This window comes from Micromesistius poutassou, assembly GCF_964030765.1.
Source record: "Micromesistius poutassou genome assembly, chromosome: 12".
In the NCBI taxonomy this organism is placed as follows: Eukaryota; Metazoa; Chordata; class Actinopteri; order Gadiformes; family Gadidae; genus Micromesistius; species Micromesistius poutassou.
The window spans coordinates 4,187,412-4,204,558 of record NC_140282.1 but is presented as its reverse complement, the minus strand read 5'-3'; the positions used below and the strand labels follow the sequence as shown (position 1 = coordinate 4,204,558).

At 41.5% G+C, this 17,147-nt stretch overlaps 1 protein-coding gene across 1 annotated transcript in view; it reads right to left on the bottom strand.

Moving 5' to 3' along the window:
* The window catches only part of csmd1b (CUB and Sushi multiple domains 1b), a gene marked incomplete at its 3' end in the record, with an annotated part of 83,146 nt that overhangs the window by 25,320 nt on the left and 40,679 nt on the right, over window positions 1–17,147 (bottom strand). The window contains exons 19-33 of the mRNA XM_084475945.1: window positions 17,025–17,147; window positions 15,173–15,361; window positions 14,606–14,783; window positions 11,801–11,946; window positions 11,325–11,405; window positions 10,970–11,083; window positions 9,783–9,899; window positions 9,492–9,563; window positions 9,226–9,372; window positions 4,660–4,848; window positions 4,200–4,385; window positions 3,448–3,645; window positions 2,442–2,615; window positions 2,003–2,176; window positions 1,427–1,600 (exon numbers count right to left, since the gene is read on the bottom strand). The exon at window positions 17,025–17,147 is cut by the window's right edge and continues 87 nt beyond it. Of these exons, the coding sequence (XP_084332071.1) occupies window positions 1,427–1,600; window positions 2,003–2,176; window positions 2,442–2,615; window positions 3,448–3,645; window positions 4,200–4,385; window positions 4,660–4,848; window positions 9,226–9,372; window positions 9,492–9,563; window positions 9,783–9,899; window positions 10,970–11,083; window positions 11,325–11,405; window positions 11,801–11,946; window positions 14,606–14,783; window positions 15,173–15,361; window positions 17,025–17,147 (2,262 nt within the window). The remainder of the gene's footprint in view (window positions 1–1,426; window positions 1,601–2,002; window positions 2,177–2,441; window positions 2,616–3,447; window positions 3,646–4,199; window positions 4,386–4,659; window positions 4,849–9,225; window positions 9,373–9,491; window positions 9,564–9,782; window positions 9,900–10,969; window positions 11,084–11,324; window positions 11,406–11,800; window positions 11,947–14,605; window positions 14,784–15,172; window positions 15,362–17,024) is intronic.

The following is a 17,147-nucleotide window of genomic DNA, read 5'->3' as shown; positions in this document are numbered from 1 at the left end:
GTTTGCTTGTTATGCTATCTCCCTTTGTAGGGTTGGGTTCAGTTCACTCTCTCCCATACTGCCGCAAATCACCCGCTGCAGCATTCTGTCTGGTTATTGTAGCATCATCTAGGAAGCCTGTCTTCAACGGCCGTGAGTGAGCACAGTTTCCTTACACCACAGCCCGATACACACGCACACACTGACTGGGATTCAAGTCTGTGGGGGGCAGTAATGAGGGAGTTTCTACCTGCACACCGGGGTGTGTGTGTTTGTGTGTGTGTGTGTGTGTGTGTGTGTGTGAGAGAGTTGTGTGTGTGTGCCAGTGGTTCTCTGGTATCCTTGTGGGAACAAATACATTCTCACCCTTGTAATTGATGGCTGCTGGGGGGAGTGGGGGAGGGGGGGGTGAGACCGAGCAGAAGAGAGAGAGAGAGAGAGAGAGAGAGAGAGAGAGAGAGAGAGAGAGAGAGAGAGAGAGAGAGAGAGAGAGAGGTAAAAAGAGAGTAAATTAGGAGGAGAGTTTGAGAGGGATGGAGAGAGAGAAGTAGGATGAGAAAACAAAAGAGAGAGAGAGAGAGAGAGAGAGAGAGAGAGAGAGAGAGAGAGAGAGAGAGAGAGAGAGAGAGAGAGAGTGGGGGAGATGCAATGAGAGAAAAGTGAGATAGGAAAGAGGGAGAGAGAAGGAAAAGAGTTGAAGGGAGCATGAAACAATCAAGAATTCCTCCAATGGCAACCCCCATGGAGGCCATGTCCACCGCCGACCGGACACCTTGAGCATTCTAAAGCGGTGATGTTGCTGCCCCGAAGGGGAGGTGTGTGTTTGTGTGTGTGTGTGTGTGTGTGTGTGTGTGTGTGTGTGTGTGTGTGTTTGTGTGTTTCCCGTGTGTTTACAGATGACAAACATAGAGAGGGTTAACGATAGAGATTGAAATAATTGATGATTGTGCAGTCTGTGGCAAGGTGGGCAAACTGGCAAAGGCTACCGCCAGTCTGCGGGATGGCATTAAATAAACATCAGACTTCTTGATTCTTAAGTCTGCTGAGAAGGCAGAACGTGAACAACAAGTAAGAGTAAGAAGTCCACCCCCCTCCACCTAACTATGTTAGCCCAACCAACACAATGCACGATAAAAGTTATTGTAAAGTTTAAGAAGAACAGTATAATATAATAAAATGGAGATTTTAGAGTGTGTTAATAATCTTCACTTTATGGTACAGTGGTGTTTTCCACTGATATTACAGAAATAGATGAACTGGAAAAAGAACACTGAATACGGACACTCTGTATTATTGTGGACTGTGTGTGTGTGTGTGCGTTTGAGTGTTTGAGTGTGTGTGTGAGTGAGTGCAAGCGGGTGTGTGTGTGTGTGTTGGCCTGTGTGTGTGTGTGTGTGCGTGCGTGCGTGCGTGCGTGTGTGTGTGTGTGTGCACGTGTGTAACAGACCTCTGCAGACAGGCAGGGGGCTGCTCCACTGCCCGTTGAGCCGGCACTGAGCGCGTGTATTTCCATGCAGAGAGTAACCTTGGTTACAGGTGAAATTAACAACATCATTAAGGTTGAACTCGCTGCCATTGGTGCGGCCGTTGGCTGGATTGCCCGGGTGTCCGCAGGTGATGGCTGTCGGGGGATTGGAAGGGACAGGTAGAGACAGTTAGCTGACTATCGAATGCACGGATTAATCAATGAGATAGATGAGCGAAGGGCGTTTTGCTTTGTCAATGCATTTACGTGATCTCACCCACAACTGTCTAAATGGATGATTTTGTCATTAATCGTTGCTTTGGATTTTATTTAATTACTGATCCAGTATTTTTGGGTTTTTTGGTTAAAGTGAAGGTAATTGAAGGTGAAGTGAAGGTAATTTATTATGACACTCAAGTTGACAGTGAATCAAGTTCTGGAAATAAATACAAACAAAGATGAAAAAAATAATAAATAATAATATTTGAATATGGAAATGAAAATTAATCACAGTAGTCAATAAACAAACAAGCGCTATCTTTGTTAGCAAGCACTTACGGACACAGACGGGCGTTGTCCCCGACCAACGGTGGTCTTGTTGGCAAATTCGGACCGATGTGCCAATCAGCCGATATCCCAGCATGCACTGGTACACCACAGTGTCACGGTAGCTGGAGCCATCACCACTGATGTGGCCGTTCACGATGGGGTCCGGCGAATCACAGTGACCAGCTACAACCGAGTCAACAGTGATGGATTCATGAATAAATATACATATGCATGAATAAATACATTAATAAATAGACAAACTAGTCAAACTACTCCAAATCTCCACTTTCGCTGAGAAGGCAAAAATACTAAAATACTAAATAATCATCCCACATTTAAAATACGCAATACAAATACTGTCTAAATATTCTAACTTTTCAACCAAAAAAAACACCCTAAAAATAAGCAATTAGTAACTTATTCCGTTAAGACGGGCGAAGACTCTTACCCAGACACCGGGTCTCTGCCCCACTCCACAGTCCGTTGGCGCCGCACTCCCTGACGTGAGACCCCACCAGTGTGTAACCATGGTTACACATGAAGATGGCCGTTGCGCCGAAGGTGGTCAAGGTGCCCAGCTTGGTTCCGAAGGGGGCAGAGGGCAACTCCCCGCAGGAGATGACTAGACGATGAAATCAAAACAAAACATTTATATTGTATGTCAGACTGGGTGCAAGCTCCAAATCTTAAAGTACAATATCTCAGATTTGGGAGACACAATTTATTTTGGTTAACTCCGATGTCTGAAAAAAGCGTTGTTTGTAATCCCTGTGTTCTACTTTTCAGACTGGATTTGACTGGATTTTGCTCAACCTGTATCCCTTCCAAATCCTTGTAATCCTCACATTACAGTCGGAAGAATTATAATTTCATAAAATTAAAAAATATATATTATATATAACATACCTCAATTGTATGTATTTCTTATTTTAGTTTATAAAGTTTATAAAGCACAGCTGTTCAGTTTTAAGAAATAAATCAACAAAGTCAAATGACAGTGTCTTCATGGGTGAATCTTTATGGACTATTGAGCTGCGCGTGCGTGTTTGCACGCATCCTTTGACACACTTCCAAGGACACAGTTCCGAGGACAAACCAAAATAAAAACAGAAGGACAGAGAGTCAGACAGTCAGACAGTCAGACAGACAGACGGATGAAGCACCCACAAGGACGGACACAAGGGCAGACGGGTTCACACGCACGTTAAAAGTATTTGGATTGTTATTATTAAAACGTGCAACACACTGTGCGGCGTCTCCCTCTTGCAGTGTGCTGTATAAATAAAGTTGGACTGGATGTGGTAGAGGTGAGATGTGTGTTTGACAGTGCTACAACTTTGCATTTCTTAAATGAAAATGTATGTACTGTATGCATATTGGTTTCATCCATTCATCCTTACGTTTCAATGTCACTGATATTTAATGTTTAAAGGGTAAAGAGGGTCACTTCTCACTTTTGCATGACGCTGCGTCCTGTGAACCTTCCCATGTCCCGTTGGCAAGGCAGCGCAGTGTTCTATGTCCAACCCCCAAATAGAACCCTGGCGAGCATTCCAACATCACCATGGAGCCAAACTCCGCCAGCCAACCAGAGAGCAGTCGGTAGGTCATGTGTTCTGAGAGCACATTTTCAATGCTGGGGCAATGAACCGCTAAAAGGAAACCGAACAAAACACAAAAGTTTATTAAGTAGTCAATTATATGGCAAATGTGAAAGTTGTAAATATCTCTCAAAGAGCATTCCGTCTTATTCATCTCTACTCAAGGATTCATTTTAGATTGGGTTTTTGGCCTTTGTTTAAGTGCTGTCTAATTAATATTCCATTGAAATCCCATTGAGACTTAAAAATGTCCTTGCTAAAGGGGCTATCCGGATAAATATGACATAATACTGCTTTTGTAATTTTTTAACATTTTTTGGACTTTGGGAAATGAGGACTAAGTAACATCCCTGTAATTAAACTTTCCTCATCAAGCGGTGAAAGATGATAATGTAAGTAAGACTCTGTTGTTGTATATTTTACATTCACTGGATCTACCACGAACAAATGGATGTAACACAGCATATACAAGGTTGTGCCTTCATATGCAACACATTTGCTATTCCTTTATTAAATGGTTCGTGTTTCTTTGATATTGCATACAACTTGTAAGATGTAGGCTTACTTTGTCGTCAAAGGTTTAAACCGTGAAGATGCTAACTTACGCAAACATCTGGGAGGTGTCGCTGCATTGCTCCAGCTTCCATCCTCCTGGCAAACTGTGGTCATGGCAACACCTGGGTCCAGGTGAAAGCCATTGTTACACTGGAAGGTCACTTGGCTACCAACAGTGTACTGGTAACCATAGATGCTTCCGTTGCCTGGCGACTGAGGTGTTGTGCAAGAAATAGCTGTGGATCCGCAAGAGAAAGTTTTACGATTCCCGCTACAACGTTAGCAGCGGCACATTTTCATTCACTCTCCTTGAAAACGTTAAACTGCTAACCACACTTTTTACAATCACACTCAGTCCTCCAAAAGAGCTGGCAAACATAACAAGTGTGTTCCCTCTGGCATTTTTCAAAAGCACCGGCGGCCATTCATGGATGGATAGACTGCATGCAATGAAGGTAAATAAATAGCTGTTAGAGCTGAAGGGAATCCAGCCACCTATGGGGCTTTCACCTTGGCACAGCGGGGCAAGCACATCCCACTGGTAGAGCCCGTTGGTCTGGAGCCGGCAGGTGGAGTTGGTGGGGCCGACGAGCCTGTAGCCGCGGTGGCAGTAGAACTGGAGCCGGCTGCCGGGCCGCAGTCTGGTCTGATTGACCACGCCTCCGTTCACGGGTGGATCATTGATGCTGCAGTAAGCCGCTGGGATGGGGGTGAGAGAGAGGGACGGTGAGGCAGGGTAAGGGACGGGGACAACAGCGGCAGAATGTCAGCTAAATGGAATGGATTCAATTGACTGACAAAATTTCAAAATTGGCCGTGAACTCCTCGAGCGAGCGAGGGAGTCGAGGCGAAGAGCGGGCGAGCAATTAACGTTCCCTGATAAAGGAAGGACATAAATACACACTGTTAACGCCGTGACAGTCGAAACAATCGGAGAACGATCGAAACCCGGCCGACGCACAGACCCACTCGAAAAATACAATCTAGCGCACTGAATAATATGATGGAGAGACAGGAAGACAGAGAGACAGAGAGGGAGTGAGAGAGAGGAACGAGAGAGAAAGAAAGAACGAAAGAGGGAGAGAGAGAGAGCGACAGAGAGAGAGAGGGGAATGACAGAGAAAGAAAGAAAGAAAGAAAGAAAGAAAGAAAGAAAGAAAGAAAGAGAGACAGAGAGAGAGATAGAGAGAGAGAAAGAGCAATGAGAGAGAAAGAAAGAAACAGAGACAGAGAGAGATAGTAATAGAGAGAGAGAGAGTTGGAGAGAGCACAGCCAGAGAGAGAGGGCGAGAGCGGTAGGTAGAGAAACATGTGCAAGTGCATGAAGAGAGAGATATGTGAAAAATGTGTTTTCTGGTGGATTTCGCATCTTGGGAGCTATTGAAAAGTGAAACAGGTAAACATAATGGATGAAGTCTAAATGATCCTCACCTTCCAGTTTTTCACAATTGCTTAAACACATTTCCTGATATCATATGAGTAGACATTGCTAAGCACCCATTGAACACTGGTGTGCAGAAACACTATAAAACACTATAGTATAAATGGAAAACACTATATGAATGCTTCATCAGTATTATGCTGTTGCATGTTCAGTGTTACACTGTCACCTGTTGGATGTAGAATATTACCATATAATGTTTTTTACGTATACTCAAATAGAAAACAACACACAATACTTTACAGTAACAACAAATACTACTTGGGTACAAATACTAGTATTTGTATACTATACAAATACTAGTATTTGTACCAAAAATGTGCAGTCTACTGTAAATCACAGCAAACAGGATGTAAACGGGATGAACACAAATTTCAAAACTCACACACAAAATGCAAAATCCTACACTTTTTTTGCAAAAGCACACTTTGCCCTCAAAACAGTGTTAACTCTTCACTAAATGATATTTTCTTTTCAAATGACAAACACATACATCATATGAGTAGACATTTCTAATCACCCATTGAACACTGGTGTGCAGAATGGAAAACACTATAGTATGAATGGAAAACACTATATGAATGCTTACAGTTTTTCACAATTGCTTAAACACATTTCCTACCTCACTTTCTCAAAACCCTAAACACAAATTTCAAAACTCACACACAAAATGCAAAATCCTACACTTCTCTTGCAAAAGCACACTTTGCCCTCAAAACAGTGTTAACTCTTCACTAAATGGTATTTTCTTTTCAAATGACAAACACTTACATCATATGAGTAGACATTTCTAATCACCCATTGAACACTGGTGTGCAGAATGGAAAACACTATAGTATGAATGGAAAACACTATATGAATGCTTCATCAGTAGAATTATGCTTTTGCATGTTGAGTGTTACACTGTCACCTGGTGTAAAATATGACCTAATGTTAATGTTTTTAGGTACACTCAAATAGAAAACAACACACAATTCTTTACAGTAACAACAAATACTGTATTTGTATCCAAAATGTGCAGTCTACTATTAATCACAGCAAACAGGATGAAATCAGGATGAAATGAAAGAGATAACAGAAAATAGGCAATACTGTAAACAAAACATCTGAATGAATGAATGAATGATCGAATGAATGCATTTTTATTCAAAGTGTAGGGCAGAAGCTTCTGCTTATATCAAGCCCCCCCTTGTCACATTTTTAAGAGTAACAAACAAATGTCATACATACAGTGTGTTTGCATATACATGCATACACTTACCTACATAAATACATACACGTACACATACCCATAAGGGTCAATACTTATATCCAGTACATTTCCACCATAAGATGGATAATATCCTAAATAATGATCATGATGATGTTCATCATCATCATCACCATTATCAACATTCTCATAGAGTGATACTACTCAATGTCTGAGTAGGCATCTGAGCCTAAAGCAGAAAATGTGCTTGGAGTTCAGCAGAATTGGTTTGGCAATTGGTACATGAGTTTCAGGTTGTGCACATTGTGACTTATGTTCCAATTACAGTTTTTCACAATTGCTTAAACACATTTCCTGATAGACTACCTCACTTTCTCAAAACCCTAAACACAAATCTCAAAACTCACACACAAAAAGCAAAATCCTACACTTCTCTTGCAAAAGCACACTTTGCCCTCAAAACAGTGTTAACTGCACCCATTGAACACTGGTGTGCAGAATGGAAAACACTATATGAATGGGAGTAAAATACTGTTCATACTGTTGGGTGTAAAATATTACCATCTAATGTTTTTAGGTACACTGAAATAGAAAACAACACACAATACTTTACAGTAACAACAAATACTGTATTTGTATCCAAAATGTGCAATCACAGCAAACAGGATAAAAACGGGATGAAATGAAAGAAGAACAGAAAATAGGCAATACTGTAAACAAAACATCCGAATGATCGAATGAATGCATTTTTATTGGTCGTAACCAAAGGGTAGGGCAGAAGCTTCAGCTTCAAGCCCCCTTCTCACATTTGTAAGAGTAACTAACAAATGTCATACATACAGTGTGTTTGCATATACATGCATACAATTACCTACATAAATACATACACGTACACATACCCATAAGGGTATGTGTACGTGTATGTATTTATGTAGGTAATTGTATTTATTGTAGGTCATTTTCACAATTGTTTAAACACATTAATTGGAACACATTAAAAGACACAATGTGCACAACCTGAAACTCATGTACCAACTGCAAAACCAATTCTGCTGAACTCCAAACACATTTTCTGCTTTAGACTCAGATTCCCATTCCAAACCACACATTTTTCACAACACTACACAGAATTCTCTATATCTTGCACACTCTTCACTCTTGAGTTGTATCACTCTATGAGAATGTTGATAATGGTGATGATGAACATTGTTATTCTCATTATGGTTATCATCATTATTTAGGATTTTATCCATCTTATGGTGGAAATGTACTGGATGTAAGTATTGACCCTTATGGGTATGTGTAGGCGTGTATGTATGTATGTATGTATGTATGTATGTATGTATGTATGTATGTATGTATGTAGGTAGGTAAATGTATGCATGTATATGCAAACACACTGTGTGTATGACATTTGTTTGTTACTCTTACAAATGTGAGAAGGGGGGCTTGATATAAGCTGAAGTTTCTGCCCTACCCTTTGGTTACGACCAATAAAAATGCATTAATTTGTTAATTCATTCAGATGTTTTGTTTACAGTATTGCCTATTTTCTGTTATCTCTTTCATTTCATCCTGTTTTCATCCTGTTTGCTGTGATTTACAGTAGACTGCACATTTTGGATACAAATACAGTATTTGTTGTTACTGTAAAGTATTGTGTGTTGTTTTCTATTTGTGTGTATTATTGAGTACCTAAAAACATTATATGGTAATATTTTACACCCAACAGGTGACAACACTGAACATGCAAAAGCATAATTCTACTGATGAAGAATTCATATAGTGTTTTCCATTCATACTATAGTGTTTTCCATTCTGCACACCAGTATTCAATTATGAGTGATTAGAAATGTCTACTCATATGATGTATGTGTTTGTCATTTTTTTGTCACTTGCATTTTGTGTGTGAGTTTTGAAATTTGTGTTTAGTCAGTGGTGGATAAATTTGTTTTTCACAATTGTTTAAACAGTGTAATACTGAACATGCAACAGCATAATACTGATGAATCATTCATATGGTGTTTTCCATTCATACTATAGTGTTTTCGATTCTGCACAACAGTGTTCAATGGGTGCTTAGAAATGTCTACTCGTATGATGTATGTGTGTGTCATTTGAAAAGAAAATACAATTTAGTGAAGAGTTAACACTGTTTTGATGGCAAAGTGTGCTTTTACAAGAGAAGTGTAGGATTTTGCATTTTGTGTGTGAGTTTTGAGATTTGTGTTTAGGGTTTTGAGAAAGTGAGGTAGTCTATCAGGAAATGTGCCCCATTTCTTTTTGAAACAGTGTTTTATGTGAATCTATTATCACAACTGTAGATCTGTCAGCATAACAACAAATGAATAAAATGGAACATTTGTGATAGTGGCACAGAAATTTGCAGAGGAAACAACCTCTAAAAATATAAACACACAAATACCTGTGTATCTTATCTTGAAACCTCTTTTGTTGGTTGCATGGTCAGTGGACCATCTTAAGTACAGTTGGTTGGTCTTTGATGTGAAGTTGAGTTGAGATGAATGGTTGCCACTCAACGCTACCAAGAGAGGACTTTGTCCTGAAGAACCTGCAATCAAATGAGGCTGTTAGAAATGGTGTGTGTGTGTGTGTGTGTGTGTGTGTGTGTGTGTGTGTGTGTGTGTGTGTGTGTGTGTGTGTGTGTCATGAAAAAAAAAAAAAAAATACCGTCAAAAATCTCAAGTTCATCAAATTGCTTCTCACTGTGGAAAATTTCCACATAGATGTTGATGGTGTAACCTAAAACGAAAGAACGACCAAAACACATAAGCATTCACTGCCATAGATGGTCAACATAATAATACACAATGACAATACAACACACATTAAATCATGAGGAGCATTATTTAAGAGGCTGGGCTAGAGTTGTTACAATGTGTTTGTTCAACACAAACCATCATTTGTGTGCATGTGCCCCAAATGTCATGGACGTGCATGCGCACGGGACCCGCAAATTACCTGGAAGCATACGCAGTAGCCAGGAACATGTCTGGCTATTAGGGTAGTTGCTAGGATACCCCGGGCTCAGTATGACTCCCGATGACGCCGAGCGATCCTCATTGGCTGGACAAAGGGCTTTCGGAAGCACAAGGGTGGCCGAGTCAATTACAGGAAACACAACATGAGGCACACCTGTCATGTCCTGTTTCAAACTGCCAGCCTTGTTATACAGCAGACCACGGATGCACTCTTATGTTTCTCCTCATTGCCCCCATACCGCCATGCTCACCCTCCATCCTCCATCCAAATATTTTTTCGGCCGCCAACCAATAGTTGTAAAACTTTTTGTTCCCGCACTACTTTGCTCTGTCCTGCTCCAAACAGCTACACTCTCAGAACTCTGTTGGCCTGTGTTTACGATTGATTTTGAGCGAAAGCTGACCTGGATTCGGCATTCCTCTTGTATAACAGCGTGGCAGACAAAGAGCTAAGTTGGCTAAGAAGGCACTTAGGCTACATGTCATTCACAGCAGCAAAATGTTCCATCCTTTGTATTTCGGCTATTGCTTTTATCCCGGTGGCTTGTACATCCTGTTTATAAGGCTCAGCCTGAACCTTGAATTTAAGAAAAAATTCAACCCCCATCAAAAGACCAGAGGTTCTGCTTCCACTGCCAGAACCTCAGAAGGCTGTTATTTAAGGGAAGCTAGCCTAAACCAAGGTGCTCCTTTCGTTGGTTCTATTCATGTTGGAAATAATCGTGTTGTTGTTATTTCGTTGGGATACATTGCTTTTCATTCTTGAACCTCTGCACTGGGTGCAGCCGTGCTTGATAGAGCAGCTCTCAGTTGTTAATGTGGAATGGCTAGCTAGCTAATGTGCACCGAGTGGAGAGAGTAAAAGCTGAAACTAATGACCAACCCTAACTTGAACTAGCTAAGGGTAAAGTAAAATAGGTCATCCTAATAATTTGAACAAAGTTCAATACAAAAATAAACTGTTAACTCCTCTTGCATAAATGTAGAACTTTTTGATTACGCCCTGTCAATCAATGCAAAAATATGGAAAAGATCTAGTCCCTATTCAGAGAACCAGAGTACATTTGAGATGAGCTGTGATTGTATAATAGATGATAGAGAGGGTACAGTAAGTATATTCCGTCTAATTTGAAAGTGTCTGGTCGACATACTCAAACTGGGACTCACCTTGGCATGTCGGTGGTGGGCTTTCAAAGAGCAAGTGAGAGTTGAGCTTACAGGTGATCTCTGCCTTCCCAACCAACGTGTAGCCAGGTAAACAGTGATACTTGACGACATCTCCTGGTAGAGGTGGATAGCAATACCAGTTATGTAATTTCATATATTCAATCGGGACTGTAGTTGACATTTTAAATTGCTTTATCTTTAGAGTACTTCAGTGAAAGCTACTCTGGCAGCGTAGTTGTTGTTATCCATTGTTTAAAAGGAAATCTATCTCTGAGATTAGGGATTAGTTTAGTTTCAGTCAAGATAGCAGTGCAGTACTCAACAATAAATAGTCTGAAATGGTGTTGCTGTTTACCTATCTGGAAGTTGTCATCTTCATAGATCATCTCTGCGTTCTCGACACCCGGGGGAACAGGACATTTCTTCAGACGGTAGGCTGGGAATGGGACAAAACGGTGAGCGAGGCAGAAGCTTCATCGATTTAGATCCTCTTTATCATTGAGGGGAGGTAATGCTATCTTAAAAGGCAAGCCGGTGAGTCAACTGTTTTTCTGATTATTAGTGAGTGAGGAGTGGAGAGAACTGTTTGTATTTGAGGCTAGGTGGATATCTAGGTAAGGGTAAGATTTCAGACATTAGCTTTCAGATATCAGTATTAAGCTGCAATATTAAGTAGAATTTGAAAAAATCTTCAACATTCATGTTTGTCGACACATTCTTAAGTGTTTGTGTATGTGTGCATGCATGCCTGCCTTTGTGCATACGCGGTTGCATGTGTGTGTGTGTGTGGGTATAAGATAGAAAGACCAATAGGGAGGCATCAGTTGGTACCGTGGAAGTTCAGTATGAAGAATCCTCCGGTGGAAAAGTCAGAGTGAAAGCGGATGAGGACTTGAGGGCTGGCACTATAGGCTGATTCCAGGGCTGTGTTCCCACTGAAGACCCCCAGCTGGGAGCTGGACACATCCACGCCATCCCTGGAGGGCCAACAGACAGACAGGTCAACACAACACTCAATAAACATAGACGAAGATACGCAGACAAACCATAGAGACAACACATGTGGGAAGAGTGCATTTGAGGTCTTGTTCTGTATTTTTGCATAAAGTGGGCCTGCATTGTGCAATAATTCACAGTGCGCAAAGTTTCAAAATTGATTCTATTTCCTAATTAGCAGCCGGTCGTTATTAGTGGATAAGGCTTTCAGATATATTTTGCCCTCTTTTAAACATTGAAATGAGTATAAATACACAACGCGGCCTCGCATTGATCGACAACCAATTCAATAACCTGTTCTTCATTACAAGGTCACTCACTCCTACCTATTTCCCACGCCGCACCACTCCTCTCATCCATTGACCAGTCCATTCAGGAGGCCTTTCTACCGACCGCACTGCACAGCCCTCCAAATTACAACAACGCTCAATGCATTCAAAATGTTTTTTTTTGGTGAACGAGACTAGATATTATGAGTTGGATTTCAATTGAACCGGGTCACCGTAACAAGTGGGGTTGTTCGGCAGAACGCACCAGATGACGCATGGAGAGAAACATTAGCAGCGACGACTGAATGAGCCGACTGTAACCTGAATCGAACCTGCGTTCCCTGAACAATATTTTCTTTTGGTGAGAACTAATTGTATACTGTTGAGAAAAATACATAAAGTGCTCTCTTACTGCACTGTAATTGGATGCACTTTTATGTGGCAGCCTTTATGTCCAATACAAACTTTCCCCAAGGGACAAATGTAGTCATCTTGAATCGTGAGTCTCGATACGTGCTATTCGGGCCGTACATAGTTGTAGTGTAGCGGCATCCATTAAAGTTTGTCATCGTTATTTAACACAAGGTCACGCGATGCATGTTCTTCTGCTTCAATACAAAGTTTGGCTCTCACGTATTGCCCTCCCAAAAGAGGAATTGTCTGAGTATTTCGAACAAAGACGACTAGCTGAATTGACAGCAAGCGATTACGGGCCTCTTAGGGGAACGCCCTGTGAAACATATGTCAATGTACCCTTTCTGCAGCAATCAAGAGTATGATAAAAAAAAGGATCAAAGACAATGCTGCACACACACACACAATTGAACACTGTGTTTAAAGTTGTGTCGCGTTTGATCATAATCAGACGAAAGCACTGACGTTATATTCAGAGTTTAAAATCCAGCCTATAAATCTAAATCTGCATATAAAACAAAAAAAGAAAAAGAGTCAAAAACAACATTGAGCTTTGTCAACATTGAACCGTCTAGGCAAACTAAATGTGGGCCCTTGGATCCGAATTATAAATAGGTCCTCGACTCTGCAATGGTGGGACATTATAAATGCATTTCGTTTAGCCAGGCATGGGGGTGACCATGCAGTGGATGCACACACCTCACATTACAAATTAGTATCTGTGCCTTCAACTCTAAACGGGGCAGCTCCTATATACTCTCCCCCACAAACATCCTTTAAAATTCACAAATCCAGAATTAATTTGCTACTGCGAAAATAACTCTTCAGCAAGGCCATTGACTCTGGTTTATCTGTGGCGCTGATTACAAACTAGATGAAGATGTGCCGGGGACCCTATTGTATATGTATTAATTCTCCGCTGCCTGCTTCTGGGCCTGCCACTCCCCACTCCACTCTTGAGCCTGAAAATCCAAGCTTGACCTGACACAAAGTGAAAAAGGAATGCTATTTCCCATCCAGAAACGCAACCCAAAGGAGTGGGCATGCCGGTCCACCACAGTTCAGTATTCATGAGTAAAACCCACACTGCTGGGAAGCCAGGAATATTTTGACAAAGTAAACCGCTTCTTTCATCAACAAACAAAAAAAGAAAAGAAAAAAAAATAAGACTGGAATTAAACCATTCTTCAACCCATCAAGCGATTAACCCGGAGAGTACAGTGGACCACCTACCACAAACAACAACGGCAACAACAACAACAACAAGAAAACTTTGTCAGATCCTATTGATCTCAATTGGGCTTCTGAATTAAGCTGCAGCACAGGCTTCATTACATTTGCCACTGCTGACTGAATCTCATTATGACTGCCAGAGTTCCCCAGCCCTCTGCAGGTCGCTATGTGGCCCTGGCATGGGCGAGATTGAATTGGTCAGTGGTCCCATTGTAAATGCATTACTCTCACACTCCCTATATTACAATCCCAGCTCCACACCCAATCCCATTAATACCACAGGGTGGTGTGCGTGCGTGCGTGCGTGTGTGCGTGTGTGTGTGTGTGTGTGTGTGTGTGTGTGTGTGTGTGTGTCTGGGGGGCGTACCGTTTGACTGTGTTTGTGTGTGTGTGTGTGTTTGTGTGTGTGGGAGTGTGTCAGAGTGTATGGCCCCCTGAACCCTGTGTAACTAGACTCCATTTAACATACTTTTTTGCACACTATCGGTTTGTGTCCCCACAATTGGGTGACTGTGTGTGTGTATGTGTGTGTAGGTTTGTGTTCTACTATGTGCCCTTTACATGTGGTAATGAAATCAGGTAGCGGAACGCACTGTTTGCACTCAGTAATGATGGTACACATTTACTACAAGTGTTTTAGTATTTACCTCCCTTAGTGTGTTTGTGTGTGTGCCTGTTTGTGTGTGTCTGAGTGTGTGTGTGTGTGTGTGTGAACCCTACATACCAGACGGCGATGTAGTCTGTGACCGGCTCAGTCTGGAGCAGGGTGAAGTTGATGTAAACTCCATGTCCGTGGGGCACTGTGATGACCCAGCTGCAGTCCTGGGAGTTGGGGTACTCATTGGGGTACTGAGGGGAATAGATGGTCCCGTTGTCAGCCGAGACGTTGTATCCACAGGGGGCTAATGAGGGGAGCAGATTCAGAAGAGGGATGAGCGGTGTCTCACCTGGTGATTGCCAATTGCACACTCCCCACGCATATGTGCGTCTATCAGCGGACGATTAGCTAATGGCTCATCAACAAGCTAACTGTACCATAACTCCAGCAGAGCTCATTCGCTATGGCCATTTTCCTTTGCTATCGTTTGTATATCTCCCGGGACGCCTTGTGAATTAACAGATGTTGTTTGGTAATGTCGTACAACATGCAATGGGACATTGTACTTGCAGTTCTACCTGATTCACTTGCTTTTGTGAAAAGAATGTTATGCATTTGGTATTATAGGCTTTTATTTCTTAATGTTCTCCTCGCTAGTGCATATATGATTCTTCTGTGTAGCGAAACTCTTACCCTCACAACGTGGGATGGGATGGTTCCACTTCCTGTTGGTTCCATGCAGGCATGTCAACACCGGATGTCCAATCAGAACATAGCCAGGGTAGCACTGAAAGGTGATTGATTGCCCGGCGCTGTAGTCATTGTTGACAATGTCGCCATTGGAGAAGGGGGAGGGATCTTGACAGTTCTGAAGCTGAAACGCTGAAAGAGAAGATCATCATGCATGTTCAAATCAAATCTGCAAAAACTACCTCTAAAAATATGAAGTGTTAAATATCAATAATATATAATAAAACGTATACATGAGTCGAAGAATAAATGCACGGAAGACAAGCAAGTCAGATAAACAGAGGGCGACCAGCTGACACACATAGTGAGACAAATGCGATTTTCAGTACAACTCCAATCAAAATGAATCAATTGTTCCTATTGCACACAAATCCCGTTGCTATAGCTCCGACTCTATCAAACAGTACCGTACAGAATCGGAATGACAGAGGAAACCTAAGCCTTAAACAACATACCAGTGAAATAAGCGAGGAAGGGTAAATATACAGTATGTCGGGAGGAACTGGGATTCAATATTATTGTAGATGATTGGATATCGCGCAATCGCACATGAATCATAACTGCGACTATGCAAAAGAAAACTCTTGCATGAAACTCCGGTATGGGAAAGAACCTGTCCTTTAGCACCCCCTACTTTGTTTTTCTCAAGCTGTCTTTCTCTATTTATATTTCTGGTCTTTCCCTCTCTCTCTCTTAAATTCCCTCGCTTCACCTTTGCTGTCTATCACTCTCTCTGCTCACACTCACACAAGACATGGCAGCCGTTGTGCACGGACATATCTTGATCACAGGTCTAGTTAGCACACACTCATAGCTGTTACCTGTACCAGCATAAACCTTTTCATTATGTTTGTGACTGTCTCTCTCCCTGACTGGATATCTGCCTGTCTGAACAGTTGGGAGCGTAAAAAGTCAAAAGTTTCAACAAAGACTCCTATTCATAACATGTCATGAAGTTATGAATGAACGAAGAGTGATTTCTCAAAAGAACTGTCGAGCTGCACACATAATGCCTCTGGGAGTTAAAGTGTTCAGTTTGATATCTTTATATGTTTATTTTAACCCTTGCTATGCTATAAGTGAATGATTGATTGAATTTTTTATTAGGCAGAAATGAAAAAAACAGTAACAGGGTACAGTTCGTCTAATAGGAACATCGAAGAAAAGGCCTTGCAGTCTTGTTTCCACATGAGTCCCGGGGTTGGTGTACACACTACTATTAGGACCAGCCAAGCTTCAGAAATGTAACTAGATTCAATCCATCACAGGGGTTAACTTACAACTCATCTATTTTATCAGCAAAGATGTCCCATACTTTGAATCCTGAATATATCATGTACTTTATGAAATACCATTGTTTTGCAGTTTTCTTGACCATGGCAACACACACAGCAAACCTACATTGATCTGCAAACCTTTGAGTTTGCATGGTCGGTTCAGCTGGTGGGTTTGAGTCTTAACTGCTGCCCATCGTTACACAGCACATTGGATATTTTGTGACTAGTCAGTTGAAAACAGCTCTCTTGGCAAGGAGCAATTTTACACTTGGCCTGTGAGATATAACTGTCTTTTTCCAGAGTTAAAGTTGAATTCAGTGGATTAAAACAGTTGCTGTACAGGCAAACAGAACAGAAACAGTGACTCTATAGTTGGCAGTGGTCTACTTTTAGTAGGTATTTACTTTTACTAGTTATATACATGTAGTGCTGAACAAATAGACATAGACCAATATGAGCTTAGGAATGAAGCCAAAGACACTAATTCAATTCCATATGTTGCTCTTTTTTACACTCACCTTGATAGGTCAATTTGAAACCTGGCCTGTTCTCTGAATGGTCACTGTAGAAGTGAATGATAGTCAGGTGGGTGGTGCTTAGGAGAGGTGGAGGGATCTGGGTCCCAGTGAACTGTCCAATCA